This window comes from Puntigrus tetrazona, chromosome 3, assembly GCF_018831695.1.
Source record: "Puntigrus tetrazona isolate hp1 chromosome 3, ASM1883169v1, whole genome shotgun sequence".
NCBI classification, from domain to species: domain Eukaryota; kingdom Metazoa; phylum Chordata; class Actinopteri; order Cypriniformes; family Cyprinidae; genus Puntigrus; species Puntigrus tetrazona.
The window spans coordinates 26,990,895-27,013,902 of NC_056701.1; the positions used below are offsets into that span (position 1 = coordinate 26,990,895).

General features: G+C 41.6%; 3 protein-coding genes across 7 annotated transcripts in view; 2 read left to right on the forward strand and 1 right to left on the reverse strand.

Annotated features, from left to right (window-relative positions):
- recql5 (RecQ helicase-like 5) lies at nt 1-16,909 on the forward strand. 4 transcript variants are annotated; one of them, XM_043235750.1, is made up of 19 exons: nt 2-169; nt 600-721; nt 1,348-1,863; nt 2,877-2,973; nt 3,035-3,146; nt 3,796-3,958; nt 4,039-4,121; nt 11,540-11,761; nt 11,834-11,927; nt 13,029-13,065; nt 13,248-13,306; nt 13,665-13,738; nt 14,201-14,294; nt 14,400-14,522; nt 14,754-15,301; nt 15,398-15,440; nt 15,536-15,757; nt 16,380-16,452; nt 16,550-16,909. In XM_043235750.1, exons 1-19 carry the CDS (start codon nt 76-78, stop codon nt 16,648-16,650), a joined length of 2,877 nt encoding a protein of 958 aa, XP_043091685.1. In that variant the 5' UTR covers nt 2-75; the 3' UTR covers nt 16,651-16,909. The 4 variants fall into 4 exon arrangements, with proteins under 4 accessions (XP_043091687.1, XP_043091685.1, XP_043091686.1 ...); XM_043235751.1 differs by having other exon boundaries at nt 10-358; XM_043235752.1 differs by lacking the exon at nt 16,380-16,452 and having other exon boundaries at nt 1-169.
- smim5 (small integral membrane protein 5) lies at nt 4,283-9,866 on the reverse strand. Of its 2 annotated transcripts, none has more exons than XM_043235758.1 (3): nt 9,691-9,866; nt 6,168-6,301; nt 4,283-5,298 (listed from the first exon to the last, which is right to left on the reverse strand). In XM_043235758.1, the coding sequence occupies exons 2-3, from the start codon at nt 6,283-6,285 to the stop codon at nt 5,207-5,209; spliced, it is 210 nt and encodes a 69-aa protein (XP_043091693.1). In that variant the 5' UTR covers nt 6,286-6,301; nt 9,691-9,866; the 3' UTR covers nt 4,283-5,206. The 2 variants fall into 2 exon arrangements, with proteins under 2 accessions (XP_043091693.1, XP_043091692.1); XM_043235757.1 differs by having other exon boundaries at nt 6,168-6,306; nt 9,691-9,862.
- Nucleotides 16,600-23,008, forward strand: part of cdr2l (cerebellar degeneration-related protein 2-like) — a 12,400-nt gene continuing 5,991 nt past the window's right edge. The window contains exons 1-2 of the mRNA XM_043235754.1: nt 16,600-16,732; nt 18,670-18,791. Of these exons, the coding sequence (XP_043091689.1) occupies nt 16,665-16,732; nt 18,670-18,791 (190 nt within the window). The 5' untranslated portion in view covers nt 16,600-16,664. The remainder of the gene's footprint in view (nt 16,733-18,669; nt 18,792-23,008) is intronic.

The window sequence follows — 23,008 nt, forward strand, 5'->3', positions numbered from 1 at the left end:
CGCCGCGTGACATCATCTCCGCGCGCCGAGGAGTTCAATGAAAGTTGAGTGAATGTTGAGATTGTGGCTATAGTTATGAGTGCCGTTCAGCGGGCGTTAAAGAAACACTTCGGATTCGACAGCTTTCGATCTCGACAGCAGGAAGATGCGGTGAAAGCAGTGCTGAAGGGTGAAGACGCATTCACACCGGACTGTTAGAAAACAAACGCCGGGAGTTAGCTCCGTGCTAGTGCAGCTCACAATGACAGTGTGCGAATGTTTATGCTACATTTTGGGAGGAGCCTGGGGAACAAATGTCCCCAAAGGGATAGTAAAAAGAGATTTTTTTGACACGAGGGGAATGATACAAATAAATTATGTATGTCTGAAAGTGCAGCAATGATGCAAACAGGGTTTCTGTAAGGGGTGGCTTAAGAGTTAGGGGGTAGAAAATATTGTTTGGTCAGTCTATGCAAAGTCCCCGCAATTCACAAAAACAAACGTGTGTGTGTCTGTCTGTCTGTCTGTGTGTGTGTCTGTCTGTGTGTGTGTCTGTCTGTGTGTGTGTCTGTCTGTGTGTGTGTCTGTCTGTGTGTGTGTGTGTGCGCGCTCTCTCTCAGGGGACAGGGATGTGTTCGTCCTCATGCCCACTGGAGCAGGGAAGTCTCTGTGCTATCAGCTGCCCGCTCTTCTGGCCAGCGGCATTACTCTGGTCATCTCTCCTCTGATCGCCCTCATCCAGGTGAAGCCCGCCTGCAGGCGTCTTCCTCTCCCGGGTCGGGCCGGTGGCCTGTGAGCAGGGCCGCTGGTTCATGGATAGTGATGGATAGGTTCATTGGCCGAACGTGAATAAAGCCGTGTTAGCGTTACATTTGGTCACCTTGCAGATGCTTTTATCCGAAACGGGCCACCCGATAAAACGGAAGCCGTCAGAATCGACAAAAGAGCAATGATATGTTAGAGGGCCTTTTTTATAATAAATAAAGACAATAGAATAAAGTGCAAGGGTTTTTTAATAATAAAGGGACATATAATAGACAAATTAGAGTTGGAATAAATATTTTAACTAGTTATAGTTATCGGGATAACTGAGATCAGCTAATAACCATCAGTTTGGCTGTGAAATATGTGAATGTAATGTGAAACAATATATATACACACACACACACATATATATATATATATATATATATATATATATATATATATATATATATATAAAATATTTGATATTAAGCAATATCTTAAGTTATATAATGCATAAAGAAAACAATTGAACATAATCCTCACAGTTCATTTTTTAAAGCGAGTAACAACACGTTCGTTTCTATGATAACCACCTGTTGCTCATCGTTTGAACTTCTGCAGGATCAAGTGGAGCACCTGAAAGCTCTGAATGTTCCCGCGCGCTCCATCAACTCCAAGCTCCCCTCGGCTGAGCGGCGGCAGATCCTGGCGGACCTGGAGAGCGAGAGCCCCCGGCTCAAGCTGCTCTACATCACTCCGGAGATGGTGGCGTCCCCGTCCTTCCAGCCCTGCCTGAGCTCCCTGCGCGAGCGGGGCCTGCTGGCGTACCTGGCCGTGGACGAGGCTCACTGCGTCTCTCAGTGGGGACACGACTTCAGGCCGGACTACCTGAAGCTCGGGGCCCTGCGCTCCCGTCTGCGGGGGGTCCCCTGCGTGGCGCTGACGGCCACGGCTCCCAGGAGAGTGCAGGAAGACATCGAGCGCTCGCTGGAGCTGCGCTCGCCGCTCGTCTTCGCCACGCCCGTTTTCCGCGAAAACTTGAAATACGACGTGATGTTCCGGGATCTGCTTCCTGACCCTTACGCGCACTTGCTCGCGTTCGCCAAAGAGGCTCTGGGTGGAAATACAGCGGAAAAGGTCAGTTCTTTCACGGTCGAGTGAATTTCTCCCATCTGCTGAAAACAAAAGTTTTAGAGTGAAAGAAAAAAAAAAAAAGATGCTTTGTTTGCATATGGCCCACTGAACACAGAGCAAATTCCAATCTAGAATTATTTAGATATTCCTCCTTTATTAGGAGCATATGTTTCATTTCTGAATTAATTCGTTCGTTAGCATTAATTAGTTGTTACGTAAGTCCCTCACTTATTTTGAAGGTGTTAAATTGAAAGTATTTTTGCAAATATTATAAAGGTCTTTCAAAAAATTTAAACTATTAAAATTGTTCTCTGTAATTGATAAAAAGCTAAAATAAAATAATGGTGCTGTCAAACTGTTAATAGTGATTAATGACATGCAAAAGCAAAGTTTTTATTTGCATAATATATGTGTGCGTTATATATATATATATATATATATATATATATATATATATATATATATATACATGTAAAAGATGAATTACAAATATTAAAATTACTGAAACTTCATTTAAATATATTAAAGCTAATAGAATTGTTCAATAAATGTAATAAAAATCAGTAGAAACGAAGGTTTAAAAAGGAAAGCTTGTGCAAAATATGAATAAATTATATAATAGTACACAAAAATATCACCTGAACATTATTTTTGCCTGTTTTATTTGTCAATGACGTTCCAATATCGTTTGTCAACGTGGCATTATTATTATTACTAAGTCATCGATATCATAGCTCAAAGACGCATCTTGACATGTCGCATGTGAATGTATGCAAACACTTAAAGTTGAGATTTGAGAGCAGAATTGCTCAGTCAAGGGTGAATTGAGAAGATACAGAAGTCATATGGTGCGATTTTTATGTCATTCCTGGACCTCAACGAAACTGACTCGACTCGATAAATTTCGATAAACGTCTTCTTTCGTGTTCCACGAGAAGAATAAAGGGGGGCGAGTCATTTATTTGAAGCCGGGTCTTATTCGCTAACGCTAAGCCGCCGCGTGTGCTTGTTTGCAGGGCTGTGGGATCGTTTACTGTCGCACCAGAGAGAGTTGTGAGGAAGTGGCTCATAAGCTGACTAAACTGGGAATCGCAGCCAAGCCCTATCACGCAGGTGATCCCTCGCGCCGCTTCTGTGTGACGTTGCTCCGGTTTAATGCTCCGTCTCTCCGCAGGGCTGAAGGCGGCCGACCGCACCGAGAGTCAGACTGACTGGATGGCCGATAAAGTGCCTGTTATTGTGGCCACCGTCAGTTTTGGTATGGGAGTGGACAAGGCCAACGTCAGGTCAGCCACAGAAATATTATTAGTTTTGAAATAACTGCTGTTTTATAATGTAAAGGCTGTAACTGGCTAAATGTTGGGCTCAACTGAATGCTTTCAGCTCTCTTGCTTACGTCCCGAACGTATAAACGAACACCGGTCATCGTCCAAGTTATTTAATTTTAAAGCATGAACATTTTCATTTGCATTCGTTCAAAAAAAATATATGTAAATTATAGGAATATAAATATATGCTATTTTTAATATTTATTCTGTGTGTGTGATATATTTTGGATGCGATTGCCCAGCGCTAGATGATATATTTGCATGCTTGTAGCAAAAATTATTTTGGTGCTTAATAAAGTGGCATCAGACAATTATTTTGATAATCGATGAACCAAAAACAGATTTATTAGTTATTATTATTTCAGTCATATATATGGGTTTATCTTCTAGGTACTTGTTTGGTTCTTTACTAAATATATATCGAATATCTCAGGTCACTTCAAAATATAGACAAGGTTAAACCCTGACTTTTTATAAGAGAACTGTAAAAGATTAATAACTAACCCACACTTACACACAACGATTTTGAAACGGTGCTAAAAATGCATTCAACATAATCTTTTTTTTGTAATATTTATAGTCGCTGCACGCATCTGTCTGTTTTCAGGTTTGTCGTTCACTGGAACCTGGCGAAGTCTTTGGCCAGTTACTATCAGGAGTCGGGCCGAGCCGGACGGGATGGACTGCCGTCGTCCTGCAGGATATACTACTCTCCCAAAGACAGAGACCAGCTCAACTTCCTCATCCGCAAAGAGATCGCCCGCAAACAGGTTCGGGAGCAGCGGCCAGTCTCGGTGAGCGCGCTTCGGGCTAGTTAAACCGTCTGATGTACCGCGCGTTTTGCTTTCAGGAGAAGCGCGGATCAGAGAAAGAGCAGGACAAGGCGCCCATCCTGGACTTCGAGGCGATGGTTGCTTTTTGTGAACAAGAAGGGTGAGTTTAAACACGGACGCTTGTGGATTTAAGTAATGAATGTTTAATAAAACAGAATAGAGCGGTTTAAAACCAAAAACAAACATGCACGAATATTTAGCTCACTTCACACCCATCGAATACATATTTTAAACAATAGAAAAACACACTTTACGCGAGTATATTCGATCGTTTCCATTTTATTTCACCCAGATTCAGCTCCGGGTTTTTTCATATTATAGAGCATGACGTTAACACTTTACAATAAGGTTCATCACTTAACTACATTAGTTAAAATGGACTGAGATTGCCAATGCATTATTAAAATTACATTTACATGAACTAACACCGAACGACTATTATTTTAATCAATGAACGCTATCAAAGATGAATAAAAACTGTAACAAATGTGTCGTTCTTTGTTTGATTCGAAGCGTTACCGACATAACCTTCATTTATCTTGATAGTTGAATCAAGTCAACAATATTACATTTAATTCGCGAATAATGCAAAAACGTATGTTTGAAATGTCTCTTACGCTTACCGAGGCTGCATTATTTCATAAAAAAATACAGCAGAGACGGTAATATCGACAAGTATTATTACAATTTAGAATAACTGTTTTCTGTTAGTAATATATAATGTAACGCAAAGCTGAATTTTCAGCATCACAGTCCTCCAGTCTTCGGTGTCGCATGAGAAATCTTTCTAATACGCTGAAGAAACATGTATTATTATAAATGTTGGAAACAGTTGCCTAATATTCCTGTGAACGCTGTAATAACGGGATTCTTTGATCAACACAAAACTGTCCCCCTCATCTTTTCTTCATCTCTAGTTGTGTAAACAAACACCAGAGGGCAGCATTTGTCCCATAATGACAGAGGCCGGGAGTTTTGCGTTCATTTGGGACGTTCATAATTAAGGGAAGCGTTTTTCTCAAAAACACTGCGTTTAAAGCTCTTCTCGCTCTTCCGGCGAGTGTTGTCTGCGTTCGGCTTTTGCGGTGTGAGGCATTTTCACCGGCTGAATGTTAACACCGTGTGGTATCACAGCAGTCAAATCCAAAGCCAGTTTTATTTGAGCCCGTCGTGGAGTCCCACGCTTCAGACGGCCGAGACTCTGTTCTTGGTGCTGGACGCGCAGCAGCCGCAGCGGCCGTAAACACATCCGGTCACGAACAGAGCGATGAACGTCACTGCAGGAAGAACGAAGCGCGGGGTTAGTCACGTGGTTCAGCACGACTCGCTAAACTAACTTAAAGGGAGAGTTTGATTCAAAGAAAACTCTGTTATGCGATTAATGTATGTGGAAAGACTGTCTGGATCAAACCGTCGACGTTTGTGGAGGTGGAGGCGCATTATTCAACGAAGCCGTTCGTTTTGTTTTCTTTGCGCACAAAAAATATTCTCGTAGCTTCATAAAATTATGGCGTAACTACTGATGCCACTATTTTAACGGATCACCCGTGCGTTGACCGTGGTAATCAAAATTGATTGGCTATGAGCCGATGACTGACAGCCAATCAGAATCCGCCCTGTTCTCACGAGCCGGAGAATTTAAAGCAACAGACGACATCGTCGCTGGGGCGGATTTTAATATAGTTATCTTTATAGTTATCTTACTGTTTTTCTTCAGGAATAGCTTTACTTAGTGGCTGTGTTTAGGAATTATATTTATTGATGTCTACTGTAGGCTGTTGTTGTTAAGCGACGTGAGGAATCAGACTCTCGATGTTAAAGAGACAGACAAGAAAGTAAACAATACAGAAAATAAAAGCTAACTTTCAGAAGACGTCCTTTTACAGAATAACTCAAATCCTTGTATTTGTGACGACGTGAAACTTTAACACGCGTCCTCCCACATTTGCAGTCAACTGCTGGTTAAGAGTTTTTAATGTCCGTACCCTCACTAAAATAGCTAGCTAAGTATGGATGTGCGCTTGGTGGAAGCCTTTAATCGCAGCAGAAGCTCTCATACGCTCTCCGCCTTGTGTTCACATAAAAGCTCTTCCAAAATTACACCAGATGTGGCCACGTAATGATAGTGTAGGGACAGGGCGCTTACAGAAGAACAGCAGGATGATGAGGAAGGCCGTCTGCGTGAACGGGTGGGCTTGAGGAAGGGCCTGCAGTTTGGTCCAGACGTTCTGGAGGATCTCCATTGCTTCGTCTGAAGCGCTCATTCTGACTCTGGCAGGTCTGCTCTAAATACAGAGGAGAAGAGAGACTGCAGAGTCCATTGTACGTTTTAACAGTAAAGACTTTTCTCACAGGAACATTTTGTAGATTTCGTAGTTATGTTAATTATTGATCGCGTAATCTGAAGTCAAGCAGAATATTTGGCAGTGGTTCTCAAGCAGGAGGCCTCGGACAGGTCTCAAGGGAAGCTTAAAACGAATTGAAATAATAATAAAACTAGTTTTAGGTAAGCTTAAAAAAGGTTCTTTGAAGAACCTGGATATTTGAGTAAGTCAAATTTTGGACGTTTTCCAAGTCCAAAGTTCAAGCGCCACGGACATCATGGCTTTGATGTTACTTATACAGAAAAAGACAGTAATATTATGAAATAACATTGCAGTTTAAATATATTAAAATGTAATCTATTCTGTGATACAAACTGTGATGATGCCTAAAAGGTAAACTTCATAAAAGCGGCCTATATTTCTGCCGCTCTGAAAGCGCCATCTGCTGGCGGAGACTGAATAAGCATTTTTAGTCAGCCCTTATGATGTTTTTTTTTTTGATGAATTATGAAAAATGCCACATTTTTTCGCAGTGTAGTGCATTTAAAAAACACAGCAGATACTGAGGCATTTCCAGCATCTTAAAAAAGCTGTTTTAGCGTAGCGTTTCATTGTTGTCCTCAGAAAAAATAAATATACACACATTTAAGAATGACGTTTAACTGAATAATTGGTCTTATTGTGTTGGCAGTTCACGCGTTGGCAGTGGTTCAGTTTAACGGCATTTTAGCACTGAGTTCATGCACAATATTTCCTGTGAGGAAACTGCATCTTTCTTCCGTCTCACTGTTGAGTTCACTGAATGTGAACGGTATTTCAAGCGCCTAGACTAGAGAAGGAAAAAAAAAAAAAAGGGCAGAACCTGCTAGTTGAGCTAGTCATTAAATCTGTTCTGTGATGGGTGTTTCCAACAGGACAGGAGCCTGTGGGTGTGCCATCCCAATATAAAACATCCCTCCCTGCTGATGAAAGAATCACTTACTTTGGACTTCCTTTTAAAAATGAGTTTCGATTGTACTGCAGTCAAACCTTATCGCAGTGTGTACTTCTGTTGGATCTCTTTACACCAGTGATCCTCAAGTCTGGACCTCGAGATCCATTTTCCTGCAGAGTTTAGCTTTAACCCTGATCAAACACACCTGAATGAATCAGTGTCTCCAGGATCAGTAGATAATCACAGGTAGGGGAGTTTGATCAGGGTTGGAGCTAATCTCTGCAGTGCGTTGGACCTCCAGGGTAAGGTTTGAGGAACGTATAAATAACGTTCCGTCTTCATTCAGCATAACGTATATAAATATTAAAATATACAAAAGAATAATTGGTCATACCATGTTTTATTTTAAACAGGGCTGTCGGTTTAATGCGTTAACTTACTTAGTCATGAAAGAATTACGTGATTTAAGATATTTTAATGCGTTTAACGCACTGGCTCCGCCCCAAGGCACGAGCGTCATCTGGCATTTAGACCGAATACCTAATTGTAGTTAACTGTTGATGAATACGATGCGGGGTAACGACTCCATTGATGCTGTGTTTTAAGCAGAATATTGTCCATTTTGCTCAGTTTCGCTCCAAGCAACAGCACGTGTTTAGTGTTTGAAAGAAGCCGCGTTTTGAACGAACCGTTGTGAATCAGTGATTCAAAAGCCCGTTCATTGAGTGAGCCGTTTACTGAATTCCTGAATGAATCAGCTGTTCGAACAAATCGAGCGAATGACCCATAAAGACATTACCTCAAGCTGCTAGTAGTTTTAGTGTGTATATATATATATATATATATATATTATATATATATATATATATATATATATATATATATATATATATATATGTTCACCCTAAAATTAAAATTCTGTCATAATTTACTCTCATGCCATTTTAAACCTGATTGACTGTTGCTAACAAAGCTCTGTTTTAGTTGCCAATGCTTTTCATTGCAACAAGAAATACTGAGATGTATCTCTATTTAATCCTTTCAACCTGTCTTGTTTAACACAATAACAGCCATATACTTTGCAATGAATTAATCAATCACCACATTACATAATTAATTCGATCGACATTTTTAATCGACTGACAGTCATTAAAAATGCATTTATACTGGATTTAAGTCACTGGTCGCCAAACTCGTAACCAAAATCATCATAAAAAATAGCTTTTGCAAACGGACAACTAGGTTTACACTGAAAAACAAAAACTATATATGCAGAAGTTCATAAATATGCAAAGTGTGTGAAGTGCTATGCGTTTTGAGAATTTCCTGCCAGCGCTCGATTTACATATCACAGCTTTATTAAACCTGCTTTCTCTTTAACCAGTCAGGTGCGAGCGTCAACCCAGCCGGTCATTAATGCAGCTGGCTCACGCCGTGACTGCGTAGCGCTTAACTTTGTCATCCAGATGAACAAACTCAACGTTTCAGCAGTTTTTGATTACACAGTTCGGTATTTGCAGCTGTAGGAAAAGTGGACAAATGCAGAAGATGTCGTCAGGTCCGCCCATAAAAGCATCGGAAGATTCGAGCAAGGCTCGTAAGACCGGCTAGATCAAAAATTCACATTTGATTGGTGTGAAAAACACGAATTTGGCAGGAAAAAGCGATTTTTGACAGTCAATTCATACACATTCAGAAATGTGCTGGCAAGCGCTCGGGCGCTTCTGAATTATGCGCATTCGGTTGTGAATTTTTAAATCATAGTTTGTGAATAACAATTGGGTTTTGGGAATTAATTTAGCCGCTTTTTTTAGCCCCATGTTAGACGTCTAAAATGACAAGCGCAGGACTCCTTCACTTTTCTTACTCGTTTTGGTGAAAGTGACAGTAGTGTAAACAATGATTGTTGAAATAATGTAAAAGAAAAATCTCTAAGACGACGCATGGTTGTATTACGGCAGTATTTTCAAACACATTGTTACTAATGTTAATAGCTTTTTACTATTATCATTTAAACGTGCTTTTATTTTTTAATGACAAAGATTATTTGCTGGAAATGAATCGGTCGTTGTTCCCGTGCATTATGACTCAAGGGCAGTTTGGGAAATATTGATGTAATAACAAGATAAAAAGTACAGATTCTGGTTATATTTGATCTATATATCTATATATATCAGTTATCTCTGTTTGACACTTTGTAAAGTTTTGTGATCGAATGCTTTTGAGTGTTCAGATTCTTTCGTGAGCCGCTATGCAGCTGAACTTTCCCCTCCCATTCCCGCTTTGTAAACGTCTCTCTCTCGTGTGTGTGTTTAAGTTGTAGATGTTCTGCCGACCAAGTCATTATTTTCAAGCTCTGTTATTTAAGGCCATTAGCACACGTACAGACAGTCCCGTGTTTCTGCTCTTACCTTAGTTTCCAGTTGCGTTCCAGCTTGTGAAGTTTGTCCCGTCACACGGTTGTTGTGAGTTGCTGTGCAGTCATGCTGTGCTTGGCCCCCAGTGTTTGAGATTTCCAGTATGACGAGTCTTTTGGGAAGGGCTCCCACACACCAACACCACACGTTCTGTCAGTCTGGATCTCTCTCTCTCTCTCTCTCTCTCTGTTTACCACGTCCATCCCCACCCCCTTTTTTGTCTGGCTCCGTCTTTTCTCCTCCCCTCAAATCACTGTGGAAACAGTTTTTTCTTCTCCTTTTGTCAAACAGAGTCTGGAGGTCTTTTTGAAAGTGACTGTTTTGTGTTATAATACTTGCGTGTCTGTGTGTGTGTCCGTATACTGGATTTTAAAAACTAATTCCTGGCCCTAAAAAGTAAGATTTTTTTTTAACAGCATCACCCATGATATATATATATAGGTGTGTGTGTGTGTGTGTATGTCACACATTTGTCAACTTTCGAAGTGAGAGTTGTTGAACACAAGAACACATATTTTAAATACTGTGTGTGTGTGTGTGTGTGTGTATGTATATATATATATATATATATATATATATATATATATATATATATATATATGTATATATGTATATGTATATATGTGTGTGTATATACATATATACAATTATATTTCTTTTGCATATAATTAATTGCGAATAATCATTTGACAGCATTAAAATAAATTTCTAAACATGCATTGTAGCATTAAATGTAATATATATTTAGCAGTATTTATCATTTTTTACAGTAAAAATGCAATAATAGTGTTAAATTGCAGTGTATTTTTTGCTTTTAAAATAATATAGCTTATACATGCTAAAAATACGTTCCTAAAAAAAACGGTTCATTTTCCTTATTTCTATTTTTTTGATTTTGCAATAGAACCTGATCTCTATAAATTACAATCGCACATTTTATGTCGTATTTCTTTCTGCCTTTGATTCACTTTTGTTTACCGTGAAGTTTCACATGACTTCAGACATCTTGTGTTTGGATTCAAAAAAGGAACGCGTCGCTCTGCAGGAAATCGTAAGCGTAGTGCAGTGATCAGTGCAGTGATCAGGTGCTGGCACAGAGGGTCTTTGTACAGTACGTGTGTTTTGGGAGGTTCCCGCCTCTCTGAGGGCCCTACCAGCTATTTCAGACTCTGAAACCTGAAACCCAGCAGTCTGTGAAGTGAGAAGCGTGTCTCTATTTTAGAGTTCACACTACACAGGATGTGGACCAGCATTCGTGGAAACCCTCTCTGTTCTTCATTAAAAAGCTAGTTCGCGAAACATTGTCGTTTACTCACCTATATGACTAACTTTCTAACAAAGAACGCAAAAGGAGACTGTTTTCCGTACAGTGAAATCCATACAGCGACCGGCAGGAGCATTTTGTCTTGCAATATGAAACAAAATACACATAAGATCTGCTGTAACAATCGACGCTGTCATTAAAACATGAAAATAAGACAAATGATAAAAATTGTTGTAACAAAATAGCCTAAAACCTTAATGTACATAGCTGTACATAGACCATGTGAACGTCACCCTGGTGGCAGACGATGAATTTGCGTTTTCATTCAGACCAACGCTAATGTTTCATGTTGACGTCAACGCGAAACGGCTTGGGATTCGTTTTAAAAACGTCTCGTTTCAATGATTCAGAGTCGACTCTTTCTTTTGACAGTGGATAACTTAATACATGGTGCGCTTTCAGATTTAAAACTGCAGGATGTTTTCATCCGCTTTTCAAAAAATCGCTTTTTGTGTTCCTTGTCATAAAAATTGGAATTTGTTCATTTCGTGTTAATCGTGTCATCGTTTGTATTTCCAGGTGCAGACACGCCACCATCTCACAGTTTTTTGGCAACCAGAAGCCCGACTGCGCCGGAGCGTGTGACTTCTGCCGTGACCCCAGCCTGGTGCGCGCCCAGCTGGCGAGAGCAGCCGCCCTCAGCACCAGAACCGGCCCGGCACAGAGCGCGGGGCCCAGGGGGCCCTTCGGCTTTGACCCGGAACTCTACGCCGGAGGCAGGAAGGGTTACGGCTTTGAGAGGTCAGCGGGCCGCTGTACTGTTTGCTCAGAGCTGTCAGTCTGTGGAGACTTACGGCTTCTGCGTGTGTTCAGGTATGATGAGGAATGGGGCAATGAGGAAGATGACTCGGAGAAGAGGAAGAAAGAATTCGGAGATCTCTTCAAGAAACAGATGAGCATGAGAAGGGTGGGCACTCACTAGCAGATATTGAATCTCGTGAAAACAGGTCTTACTTTTCTACCAAAAAGAATACATAAGACTTTTTCTCAGAATTGTGAGATATAAACTTAAAGTGATCGCTCACCCAAAAATTTAAATTCTTTAATTATTCACGCTGCAAACCCATGAGCGGTGCAGGGCCAGAAAGAGGTCAAAGGGCAAGAGGGTGTGCAATTAGTTTCATGTTCATGTTCATAACTCACAATGCAGAAACAAAAAGATTCCATTAATAAATGTTATTATATAACAAGTTCCACAGTGAAAACTAAAGTTTTGATACAAACTCGACCTCATTGTTTTGTTGACTGTTATATTTTGGTAACACTTTTTTTTTTCTGATAGTCCACTTTAGACATTCTGCTAACGGTAAGTAACTAAATGTCAACTAGCAGTCATTAGAGTATCAGTAAACTGTCTGCCTTATCTCCTGACGCTTTATTTTGACAGGTCCACAACATACTGACTATGAAAAACTTTGAAAGTATATTTCAATTTATTCTACTAACCCTTAACCTACTCTAACAGTCTACAATGAGAGTTAGCAGACACATAGTTGTGAATTAATGAGAATTAGTTCACATGTCCAAATACAAAAAACTTTTGGGGCTGGTAAGATTTCTTCAATGCTTTTTATTCAATGAGTCTCTTATGCTAACCAAGGCTGCATTTATTTGGTAAAAAAATACTGTTTTTCTTTCTCACGAAAACGACTCCGACTACAATCCTTCGCTTCTCCCTCACAGTCTGGGCCAGAACATTCCTCCATATCTCTCTCTCTCGCTCTCTCTCTCTCTCTCACATATGTTTTCCAGCTGTTTGTTCGAGGCCTCCCCCATAAAGCCGAGCTGCACCGAAGAGAATTCCCAGTGATCTTCAGTTGTCTTTCTTTACAAAACCAAAAAAAAAAGAAACATTGTTTGCAAGTTTTGCGCAGGAAACGTCACCGAAATTTCCATAAACCTTGTCCTTTGTCGTATCGTTACTTTTTAGGTTAATCTCTGTAAGCAACCGTTTCTGCCCAAATGCATATTAAACCAACCATGCCGTCGTCTTTTGTTCTCTTTGTAGAGTTCGGACGTGGCTAAAGAGACGTTTGCTCCACCAGGTCAGTTCCAGAGTTGTTACGCGTGTAGCTTTCCGTGCCAAGGACATTTGATTCAATAAATTCGACAATGTGTCAGATTGCAGGAGTGATGAAGGCCAGCGTCCTGCAGAGTTTAGCTCCAGGACAGTGGCCGTCCAGGAACGTGTTTAGAGTAAAGCCTCACGTTGTTCATGTTTTCTCAGACGCCGACTGCATGTTGAAGGATGCCAGCAGTCAGAGAATCCCCAGGCTCACGGTGAAGGTAAAACACGTCCTCAAGACTGTCCCACGCTCTTTTAGATTGTTAGCATAAAACGATTCATTTGTCCACGAGCCTGTAACTTCATTTGCTGCGTTTATATCAAACCACGTTGTCTTCCATAAGAAGATAGCATGCTCTCTAGATATCATTTATAGTAGTGGACGTTCGAAAGGTCTATATGCGATACAAACAAGTGTCCTGCATAAAACTTGAGATATCCAGCGTTCCCTGTTCTGCGTGAGCTGGAAAGTGCTGCCCTCTGCTGGCACACAGTGTGTCTGAAACCTCAGGGAGTTTAAAGTCTAAACTGCCATCAGGATGTGATTGGTTGAACTGAATTGTTTTGCTTGTGTTTCAGAGCAGAGAGCACTGTCTGTCTCTCCTGCAGGAGCGCCTGAGCAACCACAGGGGGGCAGCCGAGCTCTCACACAGGTAATGCAGGCATCCAGCGCCAGCTATGAATGGTGTGCCTCAGCCTGCGTCCCGATCTGCATGCATCCTGTGACGTTAATCATTTTCAGTACTATTTAGGGCTGATAGGGAGGTTAGTATGCACATTGGGACGCTATATATTTTAGTATTTCAGTATCCTCCTGAGATGCAGCCCGATTTTGTCCATTGCTGGCGGCGGCGTAAAACAATTAGTAACGATCAACAGATTCAAAATAACAGTTATGTTTACGTACTATATGTGTGCGCACTTTATGCATTTATGCATATATATATATATATATATATATACACACTCACACGCCAATAAGCAGCTAATTGGTGTAAGTGTAAAAAAAAGTGTTACGTGTGTGTTATGTCTCATTTTGTATGTCATATTTGGTATTTAGTTTGGTTTATTATGATTCATATTCTCTCCATCACACACGTTTTCTCCTCGTGCAGCTCGGACACTCTTGATCAGGCTGTAGAAATAGAGCACGAGATCTTCAGAGCCAGTAAATCAGCAAACCTGTACAAGGCCGCAGTCCTCAAGAGAGTGAGTGCTACTAAAGCTCAGCTCGACTTTAACCTCATCTCATTTAAAGCTAATTGTCTGTAATGTGGATTTGTCAGAGAGAAATTCACACGTAACACTTTCCAGGTGTCAGAGATGAAGAAAAGTGCAGCTGAAGAGAAACGGCCTGACCCGAATGAAGAGACGGCAAGCTGCTCTTCATCATCTCAACCTCTAGACGGCTTCACTTCAGCCTCTCAAGTCTACTCAGTGAGCCAGTCACAGTTTGTCCCGCATACATTCGTGTATATATTTCAAAAATATGTTTATATGTATTTTACATACACGTAAATACATCAAGAATAAATGCTGTATGTATCTTTATAATAAATATATACAGTGCACACATTAAGTATGAAATAATATAGTGCTATAGTGTTTGTCCGCTGGGATTCGGCTGGACCAGGGATTGTAAATATTGTTCTGTTCATCACATCCTAGCTGAAGAGGAAGCGCATAGGAGCGGGATTTCGCGGCTCGTCCGGCCTGTTTCAGACAGCTGGAGATCTTCTGAAGAACTCTCAGAAGGAGACGCCTGCCACGGACAAAACACCTGGAGACCCCATCTGTGAGGAAGAGCAGGAGGAGGAAACGGAAAGAACACGGAAGAGGAAAAGCGGCGACTCATCTCCCATCAAAGCCAAAAGCAGCCCCAGTAAAAGACTCACTAAGAAACAGCAGAAGCTGGCAGAAGCGGCCAAAGACACGCGTCGCATCTCGCAGTATTTCGGAAAAAAGCAAGTGGACACCGCTCAGACGAAAGCAGGAAGCGTTACGTCAGAGCCCGAGGAAGAAGTCCCTCAGAATCACTCGTCTTTGCTAAATAACACAGACTTGATAACGAAGAACAGCGCAGCTACGGAGGCAGAAGGCGTCTCGGAGAAAGTCACCGCCGCTCTTCTGCACACGAGTGCGTCTGCAGAAGGGACGCCCGTCCGAGACGAGATGCCCATCAACACTGAAAGGACGGAAGGCCAAGCGCTTCGGGGGTATGATGGAGGAAGACGCTCTCTGAGGGCAGTTTGATATTTATTACATATGACTTTTGAGCGTGTTCTGAACTGTTGTTTCTCCGTCCGTGACAGAGAGAACCACGAACCTGACACCCAACAAATATCACCAAAACAAGTAACGCCTCATTTCCTCATATCATGAGAACACTTTTCTTGGGAGCCGTTCTTGTCATGTCAGGAGTTTTTATCCGTATGTTTTCTTTTCCGCAGTCACGTGAGGACGGATCCCCACCGCCTCCTGCGAAGCGCAGCCGCGTGATGAAGGACACTAAGAGAGTGACCTTTGACCCGGTGGTGCAGGAGACGCAGTTTGACGCCGTGAACGGAGACGCCGCTGAAATCTCGCCAAAGCCTGTGACGCTGAAGGAAGCTGCTGATATCGTGGTGCGATGCCTGGATCCCTTCTACAAAAAGGGCAAATTTGCAACAAAGGTGATTCTCTCTCTCTCTGTCTCTCTCTCTCTCTCTCTCTCTCTCTCTCTCTCTCTCTCTCTCTCTCTCTCTCTCTCTCTCTCTCTCTCTCTCTCTCTCTCTCTCTCTCTCTCTCTCTCTCTCTCTCTCTCTCTCTCTCTCTCTCTCTCTCTCTCTCTCTCTCTCTCTCTCTCTCTCTCTCTCTCTCTCTCTCTCTCTCTCTCTCTCTGTCTCTCTCTCTCTCTCTCTCTCTCTCTCTCTCTCTCTCTCTCTCTCTCTCTCTCTCTCTCTCTCTCTCTCTCTCTCTCTCTCTCTCTCTCTCTCTCTCTCTCTCTCTCTCTCTCTCTCTCTCTCTCTCTGTCTCTCTCTCTCTCTCTCTCTCTCTCTCTCTCTCTCTCTCTCTCTGTCTCTCTCTCTCGTGAGTGAATTATTGCAGAGATCAAATATTTGTATTTATTATTATTAGTGCTTTTCAATGACTGAGATCAATTGCATCCAAAAATATTTTCATTAACTTTACATAATGTGTATATATATATATATATGTCTGTGTGTATATACTGTATATGTGTGTGTATACACATATATTATGTAAATAAATAACTTTTATTTTTGATGCGATTGACATCGATTGACCCCCCAGGATTTGTTCAAATCCTTTGCCCGTTTCCTCTCCCATCTTCTCACGGAGGGAAAAACTGCAAATCGAGGCCAAGGTGAGACTATCCTTAACCTCACAGAAGTCCAACAACACCACACACACTTCAAACGCCGACTAAGCATCTAAAGGTGGCTCGTTTTCTTCCCCCACAGTGAAGACGGAAGCGAAGAGCCTCATCAAGGGCTTCTTCAGCAGGATTCAGCGCTGCGAGAGCGAGACGGACTGGAGACACTTGAAAGTGGAGGACAGATAGCCATCTTCGTCATTATGTCCCTTCGTCCAAACCTCTGGAGCTGTGATCCTTTCATTGCCCGAGATGCTGCTGTATTTCTCAGGTGTATGGTGACGGCCGGAGCGTATATTGCACATTAATACGAGCGGCTGAAAATGCCGTTTTATTTTTTGAAGACCGCAATAGCTATAATGTAGCATTAGTTGCTTGTAATGCACTCGGTGTAGTATGAACTGTGATGAAAACTACATTAAAAGGCAAGTGTGCACAAATGGAAGAATCCACGCTGAATAATTTATGGGGTGTGATTGGTAAGCTGCTCGTCTTTGCTTGTCCGTTTTTTTCCAGCAGCTACGTTTGCCTAAATATTTTCCGGCATTCGTTTTCTCCGGCGGGGATTACGAAAAGATTCCTACATGTTTAGGCCATGAACCGAAGCAGCCAACTCCCAGATGAATCGCAGCAGTGGATATGTCCCAGTTTTATGTGTATTTGTTTGTATAAGTAGTGCGGTTAGTTTAATTTCTAAACAAAAAAGTATGTTAAGTCCATAAGTGTGTCAAAAGCGAACCCACAAATGTTAAAAAGGTATATTGGATCTAAAGCAACTGCTGTTCTTTACAGTAGCTTTTGTTTCTGTAGTAACAGAAACTCCTCTGATTGGTGGATCTCTCTTCGGGATTATGGGTAGTGTAGTTTTTCACCGGAAATTCAGCCGCGAACTCTTTTGTAAAGTATAGTTCACACCGTCTTATTGTCAGTTATTGTGAAATATCAGTACTTTATGTTTGCTGGGAGTTGGGAACCCTGCTGTCGCTTAAATTGGTTGGTTGTCAACATCGTCTTTTTTCACTTGCCTTGTTTTTTCCTTTTCTTTACATCCGACTCTCGTTGAATGAAATCTGGTTTTGTGCTATTATTAGGCACTTCTAAAATTACATCTTCAGCGTGCCATTGTCTTCTCCGCTGCGGGAAACCCGCTCGAAATAAACGAGTTTAACGCTCCATTGACGCTCCAGTCGCTGCTCAATGGAGAACCCCTAATTATGCCTCTTCAGGGTAAAAGCAGCCCCTCGGATCCCCGGACAAACGGATTATTGTGTTTGCCAGGTTTTTCTCAGCAGAGGAGCAGCAGCGCAGGCGGGAGAAATTACCGTTCCCACTATGACGAAGGTCCGGCGGGGTAAATTGAGCCATGAATATTAATAACCTCACGCGACGTGTCGGTTCGTTCCGCGGTGGTCGAGGTTTTTGCTCGCGCGTAATAAAAGGACGAAGATGTCTATAAAAATCGGAAATTCGCTCAGTTTTACTAGGATTTAAAAAAAATAGTCTGGTATTTTGAAATGAAAAGTAGTGGTCGAAATAAATTTAAAATAAGATGAAGTATTTTTGTTTCCCACTCTTAATTACGAAGTAAAACACAAGTAAGCTATTTTGACTCCCTCGGCTATTGAATAGTAATATTAATTAGCTTGAAAGCCCTACCAATGGCGAGCGCGCGTTTCGTGAATATTAAAACAGGCTGTTGACGTGGCTCTCCGACCGTCCAATGGCGAAGCGTTCGCTCATGAATATTAATAAGCCTTCCTTCCCAATAGTATGATTTGGGGCACTTTATCGGTCGGGCGAAACCAACGGGATGTTGTCGGGAGCTGGGATGAGGAGGGATATCATCGCTCAGCACGGCAGTGGGAGGGGTTGAGCGTGACCGAACCAAACGGCAGCAGCGTGATATATATTTTTGTATGTCATAGGAAATTTCTCCTGGCATGCCGGAAACATTCCCCGCTAACGGAGCGTGTATTTGCAGTAAGTCGAGCGCGCTTGTCATTGTTGCCTTGCCGCGTTGGAGCGGATCCCTCGATGCCGCTCCAGCCAGCGGACATTTATTGAAAAATAGCAGGACAAAAAGTGCGTTCACCCCTCTCGCCTGTTTGAAAAGTCTGTGTCTTTGCGCAGCTGTAAGCGCGCGGCACGAACGCGCGGAAAAGTCGGACGCCGCAGCCTCATCGTGTGTTATTTTTATCGCTTTGATAGATCGGCGCATCCCCGAGCTTCCGGCGAAAACCGCGACACACTGATGCTCCGAGCCGGCAGGATGGACGAGTTTGTGACGGAAGAAGATGAGCCGTGGTACGACCAGAGAGACCTGGAGCAAGGTGAGAGAAAGACTCCCGAGGACCGCATCAGTTTGACAACAAAGCCTGATGCTGCGTGTGTGTGTGTGTGTGTGTGTGTGTGTGGTCGAATGACAAACCGAAGAAACAAAGAAAGTGCTCATGTGCAGAAACAATGCTGTCCTCTGTCTTCCCCGAGGTTGTCGTCGTGTTTGGATGTACAGTCAGGAATAAGGGACGGGGTTGAAGGTTAAAGACGCGTCTGTGGTGTGACTGTAGATGGATGACGTCTTCCTCCAGATCCGTGTCGGTCCAGATGCTCAACATTAGCTCGGTCTGGTTTAATCTCCTCCTCATAAACTGGGTCTGCAGTGCCAAAGCGTTAGCGTGTTGTTTTCACAGCCGGACGAGGATGCTTGTGACCCTGGCCCACGAAACCACCCGGTTTTTTGAGATTGAGGTGAATAAACGGGCTGCGTTTGGTTTGAGATGCAGCTTTTTAAAAATCTGGAATCTGAGGGTGCGCGAAACATTGAGAAAATCGCCTCAGAGTTGTCCAAATGAAGTTGTCGCCAATCCGAAAGCAGGTCTTGGTGTTATGGTAGGAAGATCTTCACGAAACAGGATCTACTTGTTTCACGATTGACTTTTAGATCTTAAAGAATCGGTGAATTTTGACCCGTGAAGTGTATCGTTGGCTGTTGCTACAAAAGTCCCACGCGGTCAGAGTTTCTAAGTGGTATTTGGTGACAGCTCGAACATTTCGTCAGCTGGTAGAAAGGAGCTGTTTTTAATTTCCGAAACCCCTCATAGAAGTCGCACCTCTCCCGGTGGGTTTAGGATGCTGTCATCGCCCTCTCTCTGCCCTCTCCGGGTCGAATCGCCTTAAAGTGCTGATCCGTGGAACAGCCCGTGACCGATCTCGGTGATTTTCAGGACAGGCTGTGCTCTAGAAGTGATGAGCCAGGGGCTGTGCGTTCAAGCTGAGAGAGCCGTCCCGCGGGATTGGAAGGGAAGAATGTGGAGTATTTGAGGAATCTGGAGCGGCGATCGTGATCTAGAGGATCGCAGGGGCTAGGCGTTCTTCTCTGGAAGTAACAGCGAGCGATCTTTGACTTTGATTTCCAGATTAAACTCAAGCGAGGGTTTTGTATTGATGTGCAGATTTTTTCGACAGTTCTCCGACTCTGAAAGTGCCCAGTAGGTATAAAACAGCGTAAAGTGATGCGTCTTGACATTGTCTAAGAACGCTGCTTATCTGTAGGAAAACACCATCTTCAAAGAGTACCGGCCTTATTTTAGCATATCGCTATACTATTATAACTTTTTTTTTTTTTTTGTATATTATAAAAACATTTATATATATTTTTTTATAATATACTACTGTTAATATATATTTTTTATTTTTTATATATATATATATATTTAAAACAAATTAAAAAAAAAAAAAAAAAAAAAATATATATATATATATATATATATATATATATATATATATATATATATATATATATATATATATATATATATATTATTATTATTATTATTATTATTATTATTTTTTTTTTTTTTTTAATTAATTTGTTTTAAATATATATATATATAAAAAATAAAAATGGTATCCCTTTTATTTTGGATACCATTTATTACGATAAATCGTTTAACGGCACTAGTTTTTATAATTCTTGTTTTTAAGTTAATTTTAAAGCTTTAAAAGTTTTATTGGGTCGAATAAATAAAAGAGAGAAATTGTAACAAAATGGAATTTTATTATTTTTTAAATGACATTTGTTTCTTATTTTATTCTAGCTTTACTCATCCAGTTAAACTAATCGAAACCGAGATTGTACGTGCTTCTTTTAAAAGTTTTATTTTTAGTCTCTATAATAACTCTATGCCTTAAACCCATTTTAGCTGAGCATATTGCTTAACGTCTCTGTGCTTGTTTCAGTTATCGCTACGTTACCGTCCGTCGTCTTTGCGGCCTGCGTTGGCTTCGTTTGCTTCAGAAATGCATCTCCGTCGACAGGAAGGCCTCTAACAGCCATCTTTTTTTTCCACGATCAAATTAGCGAAGTAACATTCATGCACTTGCGCTAATGGTCTAATGGAGGCCTCCCGCGCACGAGCTCTTCTCAGAGACTCCGTATCGATCCGTTTCCGACTCTCCCTCAATCCATCACCAGAGGAAATGGCGTTTCCGAAAGCTCAGAGTGAAACATGGCCGCCGCTCGGGTCGGTGGCGTTCAGATTGATATCACGGTGACGCTCGGTGTCGTTCGCCCTAGGGCCCGACAGCAGGGCTTCACCCTAAAGAGTGTTTTATCCCGGTGTCTTTAGTGTGGATTCAGTCCGGGGAGCGGGTTCACGCGGTGTTTGACCGAGGGGAATTAAAGCTGGGTGATCTGATTAGGGCTCCAGACACCGCTGTCTCTTTCGAGGGGATGGTACAGATGGCCGGAGTAACGGTGAGAGATGCAAAGAGCCCCGGCGCGCCATAGAGGGAGATAATCGGCCTTTTAGGCAACGCACGTTCAGTCTCAGCACATTTCCCTGTTATAGTGCCATGTTTTTAGTCTATTATTGTAACGTCGGGTTACGTAACACGCAATTATGTGTGATAAGCTGTTACTTGAACAGCGGCGGTCTCTTAGGCAAGCGCTGTATTGTGTATACAAAAGAGATTTAAATAAACCTCTAACCATAATCATTTGTAAGGGGAACCTTACGTGAGATATATATATGGCTGGTTGAGAAGAAAGGTGTGTTGTTACTAAGCACTCGGACGTCTTCATTAGGTTTTTTTATTCCGTTTTAATGATTTAATTGCTTTGTAAAAGCTGCAACAATTTATTAATTTTATTACAATTTTAGTAGAGTGTATATTTTAGCGCAGTATATTACCAAAAACATCCAAATAAGTGCACGCTTAAAAAGTAATCCTTTTTAAAGTCCTTTTTTTTTTTTTTTTTTTTTTTTTTAAATTGCATTTAAAATAAACGTTTTTTCTTTACATAATAAATGTGTATTTTGCAGATTATATAAACGCAAACACATGCATGTATTTAAGAAAAATGGTAGATTTGTATATTAAATATATTATAAATTCTATAAATATATACATGTAAATAATATCAAAACATACTGTATGTGTGTGTGTGTGTGTGTGTGCGTATTATATAATATTATTAATACCGCTACTAATAATATGTAAATATTGATTAATCATTGTTAAAATAAAATATCGTATGGCATTTCTTTAAATAAATAAGGTTGCGTTATTTCTTTAAGACGTTCTTTGCGCTGTAGGATGATAAATTATGTTTCTGTCGCGATTTCTTAAACCTTTAATTTAGTGTTTCTATCCAGTAAAAAGGTGTAGTGATCTTAAATCTCCAGCTCTGGAGATGAAGTCACATTACCGAGCTATACGTTTTTCCTTTTAAAACAGCAAAGCGAGGGTTTCTCGGTGTGCTGCTTGACGCAGGCTCTTGTGAATGGCTCTGATATGAAGCCACACGTGCAGAAGCGTGGAGCGCACACGAGGCGAGTGAGCCTCAGCCTGGGAGTACTCTTCAGGAGAGCACATCCTCACTGGGAAAGTTAATTAAGGAAAAAAGTCCTTAATTGGGATGCGGGTCCTCGGAGAGCGCTACGACCTTGTTTCGCCGGCCGTTGCTAAAAACGTCCCTCGCCGCACCGAATATCAGATTGTGCCGCAACATCGATTAAATTTGATGCCGTGAAAATTCTGCCGTAGCTAATATGGGGAATTATTTTGTCGCTAATATGGCTGTAAGTGATTAGCGCACTCATGAAGCTATATTTTGTCTTATAGTACTCTATAATCTACTGCAGTTAAGCCACATGCAATGAAGAGTTTTTTTTAATGTAGCACATGTGTCTCAGCTCTGTATTTTGTGTGTTATTATCTCGCTCTCTCCGGCAGACTCTCTTGGGATCGGTTTCCACACACACACACACACACACACACACACACACACACAGTCCTCGTATGATTTATGCGTGTGGTGCTCTGTGTTTCCTCGCTGTGGTATGTTTGCGTCGTCTCTGACACCGTCCCGTCTCATGATAAATCTCTGCATTCGTATCGGTGCAATGGAGGTCAATGATTCTGAGCTCAGTGCTTCAACACCTCCCACGATGTCACTTCCTTCCTGTGTGTGACGGCGTCTCGGTTAGCATGTTCCCTGGGTATTAAAACACCATCTGAGTGGACCGTGTTCTTGTTTCTGGGT

Excerpts from the sequence above, each read along its gene's own strand:
- recql5 (XM_043235750.1), top strand. The coding sequence starts at position 76 with ATGAGTGCCGTTCAGCGGGCGTTAAAGAAACACTTCGGATTCGACAGC. Across the intron at positions 11,762-11,833 it reads AAGGGTTACGGCTTTGAGAG|GTATGATGAGGAATGGGGCA; the intron begins GTCAGCGGGCCG and ends GCGTGTGTTCAG. Across the intron at positions 15,441-15,535 it reads AACAAATATCACCAAAACAA|TCACGTGAGGACGGATCCCC; the intron begins GTAACGCCTCAT and ends TCTTTTCCGCAG.
- smim5 (XM_043235758.1), bottom strand. The coding sequence starts at position 6,285 with ATGAGCGCTTCAGACGAAGCAATGGAGATCCTCCAGAACGTCTGGACC. Across the intron at positions 5,299-6,167 it reads CATCATCCTGCTGTTCTTCT|TGACGTTCATCGCTCTGTTC; the intron begins GTAAGCGCCCTG and ends TTCTTCCTGCAG.